The 14,160-nt window shown below is 38.7% G+C and overlaps 1 protein-coding gene across 1 annotated transcript; it reads right to left on the bottom strand.

Moving 5' to 3' along the window:
- Positions 1-733: 733 nt before the first annotated feature.
- On the bottom strand, positions 734-9,298 carry LOC127411659 (galectin-3-like). Its single transcript, XM_051647373.1, has 6 exons — positions 8,979-9,298; positions 8,675-8,692; positions 7,725-8,381; positions 4,030-4,118; positions 3,795-3,951; positions 734-2,851 (listed from the first exon to the last, which is right to left on the bottom strand). Exons 2-6 carry the CDS (start codon positions 8,687-8,689, stop codon positions 2,696-2,698), a joined length of 1,074 nt encoding a protein of 357 aa, XP_051503333.1. The 5' UTR covers positions 8,690-8,692; positions 8,979-9,298; the 3' UTR covers positions 734-2,695.
- Between the last annotated feature and the right edge of the window lie 4,862 nt (positions 9,299-14,160).

Below are 14,160 nucleotides of genomic sequence, written 5' to 3'. Positions count from 1 at the left end.
TGTCACATATTTGCTTATTTGATTAGTAACCTAAAATAGTGGTTATTTTTTTTTTTTTTACAAACGTTTGCAAAGTACGCAAATTGATATGCAGCCCTGTATTTAAATTGGAACTGTACAAAATTGACCAGCACATTTCTATAAGGGTAAATCATAATTTATTGTGACACCATTATTGGCTTATTTTTTCTCCAATATCACCATGATTTCATTTATAAGATTTTATTAAAACATTCATTCCTAATAAAGAAATATTTCTGCCATTTAGACCTTATCTAATTCAGCACTGAGTCACAGTGCTGTTCTTTCCTGAATGTGTTTATGACCCAATTTTATCATCTTGTTACTGTACCGGCTTAAAGGGATTGTTCACCCAAAAATGAAAATTCTCTCATTTACTCCCCCTCATGCCATCCCAGATTTGTATGACTTTCTTTCTTCTGCTGAACACAAATTAAGATTTTTAGAGGAATATTTCATTTCTGTAGGTCCTCACAATGCAAGTGAATGGTGGCCAGTACTTTGAAGCTCAAAAATCACATAAAGGCAGCATAAAAGTAATTCATACGACTCCAGTGGTTTAATCCATGTCTTCAGAAGTGATATGATAGGTGTGGGTGAGAAACAGAACAATTTTTAAGTCATTTTTACTTTAAATCTCCACTTTCACTTTAAGATGTGAAAGTGAATCTAAAAAGGCACCACAAGTGACTTTCAGATGTGAAACTTTAGATTTAGAGAGAAAAAAAAAAAAAAAAGACTTTAAGAAAAGACTTCCACACTGCGACCAAAAATAATTGTGACAATTTAAATTTAAAATCAGACAGTCGGGTTGTGTGCGTTCATATGCGGTTTCGTCAGATATCATCTTGTGAGTTACTAAATACATCTAGAGAGCGCCAATGTGTCTCACGCCGCTTTTCACCCGTTCTGTTTCTGAGGTGCTCGCTGCACAGCACGCAACAACAAACAAAGCACGAGAGAGTCAAATGATTCTTTTGAACCGGACCTTTTTTATTAATCACCTGAAAAGAACTGAGGGTTTGAACTCAAGAGCTCAGGTTAGCAGTTTGAATCAGAATCACTTTCTCAGCGAATCAGCCGTCAGTGAGCTCACAACTGGGAGTGCAGACATTTCAAAATAAGAGTCTGGAATCTCAATCAATTTGCACTCTTGTAGTCTGTACTCTGTGTCTGGTCCATCGGTAGCAGTAAAAAAGGACTAAGGCAATATTTTAAAACAATTTAAATTATATATATCAAGCTTTTGACACTTAGGACAATTGAGGGACTTGTGCACAACTATTACACAAGGTGCAAACATTCAGTGATGCTCAAGAAGGCAACACACTCCTTTATGCATGCTATATTTTATGTAAATATATGTAATGTAGATTCTGAAGGGCAGTACTAAATAAAATACAATCTTTTATCTCTTATATTTGCATAAATTATGAAAGGGGTGTGAACATTTATGACAAAAGGGGAATCCAAATTTATCTTCTGAACTATACATTCTGTATGTTAAACCTCAGATTAATGGGTTATTATCAGCCATCTTCCTTTTCTTCGGCTTTCTATCTTGCATCTGAACAGGAATCTAAATCGAGCAATTCTGTGATTTGGCGACTAAAAACAGCATTTGGCTTAATGTTTCAGTTTAGAAGCCGATGGCTCCTAAGTCATTTTTTTAGTCTGGAGCCCTGACATAAATATTAATCTGTTTCTCACCCACATCTATCATATCTCTTCTGAAGACATGGATTAAACTACTGGAGTCGTATGGATTACTTTTATGCTGCCTTTATGTGATTTTGGAGCTTCAAAGTTCTGGCCACCATTCACTTGCATTGTGAGGACCTACAGAAATGAAATATTCCTCTAAAAATCTTAATTTGTGTTCAGCAGAAGAAAGAAAGGCATACACATCTGGAATGGCATAAAGGCGAACTAATAATAAGAGAATTTAAATTTCTGGGTGAACTCTCCCTTTAAAGGTATACTCAAAAATGAAAATTCTGTCAACACTTACCTTTATGTTGTTCCAAACCTGTGTGATGTTCTTTCTTCCGTGGAGCACAAAAAGAGATGTTTAGCAGAATTTTAGCCTCAGTCACCATTCACTTTCTTTGCATCTCTTTTCCATATAATGAAAGCGAATGGTGACTGAGGTTAACATTCTGCCTAACATCTCCTTTTGTGTTGTTCCACAGAAGAAATAGTCATACAGATTTAGAACAACATGATGGTGAATAAATATGACAGAAATTTTATTTTTGGGTGCACTGTCCTCTACTATTTAGATCTCATATGCACAGCAGGTGTTGTTGGAACAAAATGTCAAATTATTCATGTTAGTCATGCATATCAAAAACTAGCGCTTAATGCATTTTGATGGAAAAACAGAAAGTCATGCCAAAGCTGAAAAGTTTGAGACATAACAGCATTATCAGGCCCCTAGTGACCTCTAAGATTGGTCAAACTCTTCCACAGTTATACAGAATGTAATATCTTTCACTGAAAACAACCTTGTGTTAATCTGCACTAAAAAGACAACTGCAGTGTGTGTAAAGTGTGGGAGGGGGTGGTATAGCAGTCATAATAACTTTCAGAAATTTCTATGTTCTTCATTTCCCCTTTCTAGGAGATGCTTTGATGCCTTAATTGTCAAATCGCTCCTACGCCCTTTTCTTTGTTAGATCATGCTGGGGGCCGCGCTGAACAGAATTACATCTCCCTCTATGTGCAGGTTAGTGACATCCTCCATTCCACCCGTTCTGTGCTCGTACTCCAGCAGATGAACGCCGTCCACGGCCACCTTAAATCCATCCGTCTCCACCAGGATCTTTAGCTGAACACACAAATGCACACATCAGAAATAGTCATTTTTAATTGTTTAGCTCTTTTTACAATACACATCGTTTCAAAAGAGCATTACAGCAAATCATACTGTCATGTATTACATTTTTTAAATGTCTTAAAGGAATAGTTAACCTAAAAATGAAAATTATCTCATCATTTATTCAGCCCCATGCCATCTTAGATGTGTATGACTTTCTTCTTCTGCTGAAAACAAACAAAGATTTTTAGAAGAATACCTCAGCTCTGTAGGTCCTTTCAATGCAAGTGAATGTTGATAAGAACTTTGAAGCTCCAAAAAGGAGATAAAGTCAGCATAAAAGTAATCCATAAGACCCCAGTGGTTTAGTTAATGTCTTCTGAAACAATCTAATTGGTTTTGCGTGAGAACAGACCAAAATATAACTCCTTTTTCACTGTACATCTTGCTATTGCAGTCTCTAGGCATGATGAAGATTTCAAGCTTGATTACACTTCCTAGTGCTTGACACATGCGCAAAGTGTTAGATAGCACTAGGAAATGTAACTGAGCTTGCATGATCGCCAAGGAGACTGCTGATGTATTTATAGTGAAAAAGGAGTTATATTTTGGTCTGTTTTGACCCAAAGAGATTCGAATCACTTCAGAAGACATGGATTAAACCACTGGAGTCTAATGGATTACTTTTATGCTGCCTTTATGTGCTTTTTAGAGTTTCAAAGTTTTGGTCACCATTCACTTGCATTGTATGGACCCCACAGAGATGAAATCTTCTTCTAAAAATCTTTGTTTGTGTTCTACAGAAGAAAGATAGGGTGTTCCACAAAACCTGTTTGAAAATCTGTTGGTTTCATTTTATGGTTATCTCAGCAATTCTGTTCGGTAACACTAGTGGTGCAGAAATTAGACACTTCACCTTTAATCTGAAGTAACTGTAGCAGAACAAATACTGCACCTCAAACTGTCTGCCCTGCACAAAGGGAAAGCCCCCCTCTCTCTCCTCAGGACCCCAGCAGCCCCCAAGTTTTGAGTTCCGTACAATGGTGTGCTCATGAAAACGAGGGTTGAAATGGAAAACCACATCAGGCCCCCTCATAAAATCCACCTGGAACCTGAGAAAAGAGAGAAAAAGAAAATAAGGGTTTGTTTTGTAGAAGCAATACAATGTTTATTGTATGTGTGTGTATTACCTGTTTCCTCCTGGTACTGGCTCACCCACTATCGTGATCAGGAAGCAAGGCATGACTCCTGCATGCAGCAGAAGATCATATGGCACTGGCTAAAAAAACACACAAATTAAAATTGCACAAACTATTTATTTCAATTATTTGCCAGGTGAAACAGGTCTGTGCAGTAAGAATATTTGTAAAATAGGACTCAAGAATCAATCCTTGATCATTGTTAAAGTAGTTATTGCATAATTGCAAAGAAAACATTCTCTCAGTACTTGCAATCAGCTTCAAACTCTAACCTAAAATGACAAAATATAACTGTACAATGCACAGAAGAGACAAAAACATCTCTTGCAAACCCTCAGTACATGCTTAAAGGGATAGTTCACCCAAAAATGAAAATTCTCTCATAATTTACTCACCCTCATGTCATCCCAGATGTCTATGACTTTCTTTCCTCTGCTGAACACAAATTAAGATTTTTAGAATTATATCTCAGCTCTGTAGCTCCATACAATGCAAGTGAATGGTGACCAGAAACTTTAAACTCCAAAAAGGAGATAAATTCAGCATAAACATAATCCATAAAACTCCAGTGGTTTAATCCATGTCTTCTGAAGCAATCCAGTTGGTTCTGGGTGAGAACAGACCACAATATAACTCCTTTTTCATTGTACATCTTGACAGCAGTCTCCTTGGTGATCATGATTTCCAGCTTGATTACACTTCCTATAGCACCATCTAGCGCTCTGCGCATGCATCAATAACTAGGATGTATAAGCGAGCTTGACATGATCATGCCTAGAGACCGCAATGGCAAGATGTACAGTGAAAAAGGAGTTATATTTTAGTCTGTTCTCACCCAAAACCAACTGGATCGCTTCAGAAGACATTGATTAAACCACTTGAGTCTTATGGATTATATTTATGCTGACTATCTTCTTTTTGGAGCTTCAAATGCCTGATCACCATTCACTTGCATTGTGAGGACCTACAGAGCTGAGATATTATTCTAAAAATCTTCATTTGTGTTCAGCAGAAGAAAGTCATACACATCTTGCATGAGGGTGAGTATATTATGAGAATTTTCATTTTTGGGTGAAATATCCTTTTAACCAATTTCTCCAAACATCATGTTCTACACACACACAGTCTGCTCATTGTTATTCTCATTGTGTGCTATTTTCCATAGTGTGCAAAATGGAACCCTTCCAAACAGAGACTGAAAGGACACTGCAAAACACACAAATTAAAATATTTCAGATGAGTATTTTTTTTACTTAAATGAAACAAAATTGAAAAAGTACTCAGAAGATGAACTGTATAAACCGTTTCAATACGAGAGCCTATGGAATGAACAGCAAAAAAAAAACCCTATCAATTTTACCAACGTGTGACATCACATTCAGGAACTTCACCCTACCCTTTTTTTTCTCTCACTCCATTTATTGCCACATCAGAGATCATGTGACAAACTGGCTGAATGAAACCTAACAAATAACTTCAGTTCATAAACAACATCGCTATGGCAACACTGTGACAAATCGCATAAACTACCAATCCCTGATTCAAAAACCCTGCCCACTGACTCATTATTTCCTTCAGTGCATAAATAGTTTGAGACAACACACAAATGTCATACTGTTCATGCACATACAAAAAACTTTGATAAAAACCATCAAAATGTTCAATTTCAAGAGCTTAGATAAGAAGCATAAAAATGAATAATATATTCATGTAATTATTAAAAAGCATAATTTATTCACCCTCATGCAATGCAAAATAAAATTATTTCTGATATTGATTACAGATTCTCAAAATAGGGTTGAGTTCAGTATATTTGAGCATTTCCCTTTTTGGCCCCTGACACTCAACTACTGTAATACCATAAATCACTTTTCTTTATAAGATTACAACATGCTGCTCAGAATTAGCATAGAGTTGATATTAAAGGCAGCTTCTGTCAAACAGAAATTGACATTAAGAAACAATAAATCAAGCCCATTTAAAAAAACTTTAATTACAATAATATGGATTTGATCTGACAAACACAAAATACATTATTCTCTTATTCAAGAAATAACACAATTAAAACAATTAGTTGTCAATGGTATAAAGATAATCAATTTGTGTACTGTGCAGTAAATAAGTAGCTTAGCTACATTAAATATGTGCATTTGCACAGGTGTTATGGAAATCAGCATGAGCTATTTGAACTATAGAACTGTGCTCTGATTGGATGTTAACGGGGTTCTTTGTGATGGCTGCAGTGCTGTCCTCCTCCTGTGACTGGCTGAGCTGTTCATTGTGCTCAAAAATATGGAGGTCTATGTGGTGGCTGAAAAACAAGAAGAGGAACTTTGTGATCTGCGTAAGTTTAAGATCTGTAGTGGTTTAATCCGATCCAACGGAATGAGCCCGCAACAGGAAACCCAGACCTGAGGAGCAAAACCTAAAATCCCAAAAGCAAACTTCACCACACCAATACTCTGATAATACAAACTCCAGCAGATTAGAGGAGAACCATCACACCATATCAAGCCCATCACACACACACATACACATGCAAATCCCTTTATAATAGGGATGGGCATTTTGGTCATTTTGTCTACTCGAGTACTCCGACTAATTAGGGGCAATGACATGTACATAACTGTAAATAAAATAATAACGTCTGACAAACATCTTTGGCTGCTGCATTGCGTCTTGTTGTATTATAGGCTGTTATAAAATAATCTGTTACAAAACGTACAAAAGATTGCATAATTAAAATATAATGCATCATATTTTGTCATTATGTGAAGATTCGCTGCCCAACTCAATGAAAGAATGTGCACAACGTGCATCTGTCTGTTCTTCCTTCAGGTTACTGTAGCAATCTTAGTAAGCGCACACCAGTTTTTTTAGTGACTGTCTGAACCATCTATTTTCAAATCGCAGTTGGCTTAACAGGAGATGCCATACCCATCACGTTTTTAATATGCACGTTAAGTTGAAGTTCAGTTTTGAAGACACTGCATTCTGTCCCATTTAGCTGCGCTCTGACTAGCTGTCTGAACCACTCGCCTGCTGTATATGCGTTGAGTCCACTGCCACACGCCTGGTGTGTTTGTGTGTGTGTGTGTATGTGTGTTCGCTCGCTCCTGTGGGGAAAGCCGTGATGTTCCGTATTGTTGTTGCTGTGATGATTTATGAAGCGTTCCATTCAACTCAGAGAGTCTGAATTTCCACCTTTCAACTGGGGTAAGTGCAACAGAATGACACTTTATGTTGAACTTCTAATTTGGAAACTTGTGCGGAAATCTTCATCTCCCATTTCATCGAAAAAAACTGTTACATCACGCAAACATTTCGGCACCCAGGGCAGGATACGTGTTTAGCAAACGTTTTGTAGAGATAGGTGTTCAAAACACTGTTAAAGAATTCGCTTTTGATTATCGTAACGATAGCACTGCAGCGTCGCATATCAATTTGGTTGCTATGAGACGTCTCTGTCAATCAATGTACCCCTCAAAATCACAACGTAATAAATCTCAAAATTAAAAATAAAATCCCTCTTTGACACGTTTGTGTTTAGTTGTCAGGTAATTGTCACTGAATTTGAATTAAGTGAAGTTACATCATGCATGATCACCATGATCATTGCTGCCACATCCGAGTACTCATGCCCATCCCTACTTTATACACCCATTCAAACAGCCAACACTGCTCACCAGCATTCCACCTGGAGCAGCTGGTCCACCGTATGGTCCCATGGGCCCAGGACCGAAGCCTCCTGGCGGGCCGGGCTGAGGAGGAAAGCCCCCTCCAGGGGGACCCCAGGACCCTGCAGGTATTGGGGGAAACACTCCTCCTCCATATCCTGGACCTCCATCTGGGGGAAAGGCTCCAGGGCCTCCTGGACCATACATCCCAGGCGGTCCAGGTTGGTAAGGCACATTTGGGTATGGGCCCTGTGGCGCTCCAGGTGGGGAGGGGAACTGTCCAGGAACTGGGTATGGCATGGGTGCCCCACCTGGTGGGAACTGACCTGGCATGGGGGGGAACTGTCCTGGAGCTCCAGGGTTGGAGGGGAACTGTCCAGGTACACCTGGGCCTGGAGGGTAACCACCTGGGGCAGCAGGAAACTGGCCCGGGGCTCCCGGGCCAGAGGGGAAGGGTCCAGGGGCAGACGGCCCAGTCTGAGGAAAGCCGGAAGGGGCTGATGGTTGGGAAGGGCCTCCTGAGGATGGGAAATTAGGGCCACCAGGGGCTACACCAGGCCAGCCAGGATTAGTGGGGGGTGGGGCCCCATTTCCAGGAGCTGATGGATTGGTGTGACTAGTTTTCGATGATACACCAGAAACATCATCTGGGATAGCATCAGCAAGCTACAGAAAGAGGATGCAGCAGTATTAATTAGAGTGAAAATAACACAGACTAATGTTTCATCAAAAGACTTTCGGTCTGTTATCTTTAAAAAGTTAAATGAGGCAATCAATTAAACTGTTGGGATATCTACTAATACACTAATTTCTACTGCCAATCACATAACAAACACAAAGTTTATTTAAAAACACAGGAGAAAACACAGTAAAACTAATGATAATAATAACAATAAAATAACTGGTAATAATAGCATACAGTTAAACAAAATTACTCATAAAAATAGTTAAAAACTTACCGAAAAGTCTGCCATGGCCTGTGGAAGAAATAAACAGAAGCACTTAATAACACATGCAATAGTACACAAGTCAGATTCTGTCATCGATAACACGCAAAAAACTTTGTAAAGTCCTTTAAGTAAACATTTTCTCGCAATGGCTTGGGTTTAACACTATAGTTTAAAGATGTTAAATTGAATCTGATTTAAGAGGAAATCATTTACTATTCCAACCACACATTAATGAATCTGTGTTAGAGCTGGATCTACAGCGATACACAAACAACAGGCATTTTGAGTGAAATGTGATCAGTTCTGTGGGTACCTCGACTGGGTAAGGGCCTGCACTCCGGAGATTCTGCCTTCAGAACGGTACCAGATCCCGTCGCTCAAACAGATCCGAAAGTCCGAATTACTAAACTCTACACAGGAAATGAGGTGATGACTGGAACATCGAGCGTTTTCCACGGCGTTTTTGAAAACATTTAGATAAACAAATATTCTGGCTAAGACATTAACCCTTGTAGTTAAGCGCACAATACTATGTACTATGTTTATAGATCTGCTATAAGCGCTATGAACGCGCAGTCCCGATTGGCGTGCTATCGGAGGGATAGGCCCGACCCTCTGCGCATGCGCACGGGTTAGTGTGACGGGGTGGGCGTTTCCAACTCTTGGACGCCTAAAATAAATTAATCATAACAGAATGAATCACACACCTTCAACTGGTTTCTACACTTTTCCAGTTTTCTAAGTAGTAGCTGAATGTAGAACATTGGAAGTTCTCGGAACTCCAATCCCAAGCTTGTCAAGCATTTACTGTGCTCTTACGTTTTGTACTAATCCCAAGAACAATTATAAGAAGGAATCATATAAATAAATAAACAAATAAAAAGATAAAAATAAACATTTCTGGAATTTATTTGGCTTTTTGTGCCCAACATAATATGAAATTAGAATCATAATAAAATAAGAAAAAATATTATATCTGTCAAAGTCTGCCAAAAATGTATGTATATATATATATATATATATTCAGGGTTGGGAGGGTTACTTTTGAAATGTATTCCACTACAGATTACAGAATACATGCTGTAAAATATAATTTGAAAATTAGAAAATAAGAAAAAGTAATCTCTTCAGTAATCAAAATACCTTTTGAATGTAACTGTATTCTAATTACTAATGATTTAAATGGTAACTGTAGTGGAATACAGTTACTTATATTTTGTATTTTAAATACGTAATCCCGTTACATGTATTCTGTTACTCCCCCAACCCTGTATATATTAGTGTTGTCACGGTACCAAAATTTCAGTAGTCGATACCGATACCAGTGAAATTTCACGGTTCTCGATACCAAATTCGATACCACAGCAAAAATATACTATATGATAATGTGCTATTGAACACATTAGTTTAGTTGTTTTTAATAATTTAATAATTATTTTAATATGTTTTAAAGTTTAATTAAATATAATAATTAAAATGGTGTCTAATCAATTAATTATTAAAACTTTTAATAAGTGAAAATAGAAGGGGGCCTGGGTAGCTCAGCGAGTATTAATGCTGACTACCACTCCTGGAGTCGTGAGTTCGAATCCAGGGCATGCTGTGTGACTCCAGCCAGGTCTCCTAAGCAACCAAATTGGCCCAGTTGCTAGGGTGGAAGTCACGTTGGGTTAACCTCCTTGTGGTTGCTATAATGTGGTTCTCGCTCCCGATGCGGCACGTGGTGAGTTGTGCGTGGATGCCGTGAAGAACAGAGTGAAGCCTCCACACGCGCTATGTCTCCACGGTAACACGCTCAACAAGTCACGTGTTAAGATGTTTAGACTGACAGTCTCAGACGTGGAGGCAACTGGGATTCGTCCTCTGCCACCCGCATTGAGGTGAGTCACTACACCACCAGGAGGACGTAGAGCGCATAGGGAAATGGGCATTCCAAATTGGGGAGAAAAGGGGAGGGGAAAATAAATAAATAAATAAGTGAAAATAGAACTTTTTAAGATGTCATTGCATTTTATTTGCCAAACTTTTATTCATCAGCTGTCTTGCTTGTGATAAATCGATTATTTATTGTTATTATTAATATTACATTTTACTATACAGTTGTAATATAGTTTATTACATTTTTTATTTAATTTCTTCAATTTCAAGCATCTAGCTTTTATTTTAAATCCTGCTTTTATTATGACGTATGTGTTTTGCTGGAAGCTTCACTTTTTCAGATAAACACTTTGCAACACAGCCCAGTGATCACTGAAGACTTTTAAGCCATGTCTGAAATCTCATCTGTTTGCACTGTCCTTTGAGTCTGACAAATGAAATGTAGAAAACAGTTTTGGAGTGTTTGTATTTTGTATTTTAGACTACTGATGTTTGTGTATGTGGTAATTTTAAAACTTTATGTTTTAAATGTTATTACTGTGAAACACTTTGGTCAACTCTGTTGTTTTAAATGCGATATAAATAAAGTTGAGTTGAGATTAAAGCACAAATGCTGTGATTTAATTATATAAATATATACAGGTGCATCTCAATAAATTAGAACGTCGTGGAAAAGTTCATTTATTTCAGTAATTCAACTCAAATTATGAAACTCGTGTATTAAATAAATTCAATGCACACAGACTGAAATAGTTTAAGTCTTTGGTTCTTTTAATTGTGATGATTTTGTCTCACATTTAACAAAAACCCACCAATTCACTATCTCAAAAAATTAGAATACATCATAAGACCAATAAAAAAACCATTTTTAGTGAATTGTTGGCCTTCTGGAAAGTATGTTCATTTACGGTATATGTACTCAGTACTTGGTAGGGGCTCCTTTTGCTTTAAATACTGCCTCAGTTTGGCGTGGCATGGAGGTGATCAGTTTGTGGCACTGCTGAGGTGGTATGGAAGCCCAGGTTTCTTTGACAGTGGCCTTCAGCTCATCTGCATTTTTTGGTCTCTTGTTTCTCATTTTCCTCTTGACAATACCTCATAGATTCTCTATGGGGTTCAGGTCTGGTGAGTTTGCTGGCCAGTCAAGCACACCAACACCATGGTCATTTAACCAACTTTTGGTGCTTTTGGCAGTGTGGGCAGGTGCCAAATCCTGCTGGAAAATGAAATCAGCATCTTTAAAAAGCTGGTCAGCAGAAGGAAGCATGAAGTGCTCCAAAATTTCTTGGTAAACGGGTGCAGTGACTTTGGTTTTCAAAAAGCACAATAGACCAACACCAGCAGATGACATTGCACCCCAAATCATCACAGACTGTGGAAACTTAACACTGGACTTCAAGCAACTTGGGCTATGAGCTTCTCCACCCTTCCTCCAGACTCTAGGACCTTGGTTTCCAAAGGAAATACAAAACTTGCTCTCATCTGAAAAGAGGACTTTGGACCACTGGGCAACAGTCCAGTTTTTCTTCTCCTTAGCCCAGGTAAGACACCTCTGATGTTGTCTGTGGTTCAGGAGTGGCTTAACAAGAGGAATACGACAACTGTAGCCAAATTCCTTGACATGTCTGTGTGTGGTGGCTCTTGATGCCTTGACCCCAGCCTCAGTCCATTCCTTGTGAAGTTCACCCAAATTCTTGAATTGATTTTGCTTAATCCTCATAAGGCTGTGGTTCTCTCGGTTGGTTGTGCATCTTTTTCTTCCACACCTTTTCCTTCCACTCAACTTTCTGTTAACATGCTTGGATACAGCACTCTGTGAACAGCCAGCTTCTTCGGCAATGAATGTTTGTGGCTTACCCTCCTTGTGAAGGGTGTCAATGATTGTCTTCTGGACAACTGTCAGATCAGCAGTCTTCCCCATGATTGTGTAGCCTAGTGAACCAAACTGAGAGACCATTTTGAAGGCTCAGGAAACCTTTGCAGATGTTTTGAGTTGATTAGCTGATTGGCATGTCACCATATTCTAATTTTTTGAGATAGTGAATTGGTGGGTTTTTGTTAAATGTGAGCCAAAATCATCACAATTAAAAGAACCAAAGACTTAAACTACTTCAGTCTGTGTGCATTGAATTTATTTAATACACGAGTTTCATAATTTGAGTTGAATTACTGAAATAAATGAACTTTTCCATGACATTCTAATTTATTGAGATGCACCTGTAGATTACATGTGCTGCGTGGTTCACAGTGGATTAGTGCTCTGCTTTGTCATCTGTTCTGTGTATATCTATAACTGTCTGGTTTGGTTCAGCCACCAAATCAGACAGAAGGAAATTACAATGGACAGTCAGGACTGCTGAGAGGATTATTGATGCCCCACTGCCCACCCTCCAAGACCTGTTCGTCTCCAGAGTGAGGAAACGTGCAGGTAGGATCACTATGGACCCCACACACCCTGCCAAATCCCTCTTTGAACTGCTGCCCTCTGGCCGGCGCTACTGAGCAATGAGCGCCACGACATCCAGGCACAAGAACAGTTTTTACCCTCAGGCCATTTACCACATGAACAATTAAACTGCCTCAGGACTCACCCATAGTGCAATAATGTAAATACATATCTCATGTACATACAGTTGAAGTCAGAAGTTTACATACACCTTAGCCAAATACTTTAAACTCAGTTTTTCACAATTCCTGACATTTAATCGTAGAAAACATTCCATGTCTTAGGTCAGTTAGGATCACTACTTTATTTTAAGAATGTGATTAAGAATAATAGTAGAGAGAATGATTTATTTCAACTTTTATTTCTTTCATCACATTCCCAGTGGGTCAGAAGTTTACATACACTTTGTTAGTATTTGGTAGCATTGCCTTTAAATTGTTTAACTTGGGTCAAACGTGTTGAGTAGCCTTCCACAAGCTTCTCACAATAAGTTGTTGGAATTTTTGCCCATTCCTCCAGACAGAACTGGTGTAACTGAGTCAGGTTTGTAGGCCTCCTTGCTCGCACACACTTTTTCAGTTCTGCCCACAAATTTTCTATCGGACTGAGGTCAGGGCTTTGTGATGTTCACTCCAATACCTTGACTTTGTTGTCCTTAAGCCACAACTTTGGAGGTATGTTTGAGGTCATTGTCCATTTGGAAGACCCATTTGTGACTGAGCTTTAACTTCCTGGTTGATGTATTGAGAGTTTGCTTCAATGTATCCTTCCTCATGATGACATCTATTTTGTGAAGTGCACCAGTCCCTCCTGCAGCAAAGCACCCCCACAACATGTTGCTGCCACCCCCGTGCATCACGTTTGGGATGGTGTTCTTCGGCTTGCAATCCTCATCCTTTTTCCTCCAAACATAACGATGGTCATTATGGCCAAACAGTTCATCAGACCAGAGGACATTTCTCCAAAAAGTAAGATCTTTGGCCCCATGTGCACTTGCAAACTGTAGTCTGTCTTTTTTTTATGACAGTTTTGGAGCAGCAGCTTCTTCCTTGCTGAGCAGTCTTTCAGTTTATTTTGATGTAGGATGCGTTTTACTGTGGATATAGATACTTGTCCACCTGTTTCCTCCAGCATCTTCACAAGGTCCTTTGCTGTTGTTCTGGGATTGATT

Source organism: Myxocyprinus asiaticus, chromosome 21 (assembly GCF_019703515.2).
Source record: "Myxocyprinus asiaticus isolate MX2 ecotype Aquarium Trade chromosome 21, UBuf_Myxa_2, whole genome shotgun sequence".
Lineage (NCBI taxonomy): Eukaryota > Metazoa > Chordata > Actinopteri > Cypriniformes > Catostomidae > Myxocyprinus > Myxocyprinus asiaticus.
The sequence above is the reverse complement of the archived record's forward strand: the minus strand, read 5'-3'. Positions and strand labels throughout refer to the sequence as shown.

Excerpts from the sequence above, each read along its gene's own strand:
- LOC127411659 (XM_051647373.1), bottom strand. Across the intron at positions 3,952-4,029 it reads CCAGTACCAGGAGGAAACAG|GTTCCAGGTGGATTTTATGA; the intron begins GTAATACACACA and ends CTCTTTTCTCAG. Across the intron at positions 2,852-3,794 it reads TGCAGGGCAGACAGTTTGAG|CTAAAGATCCTGGTGGAGAC; the intron begins GTGCAGTATTTG and ends TTGTGTGTTCAG.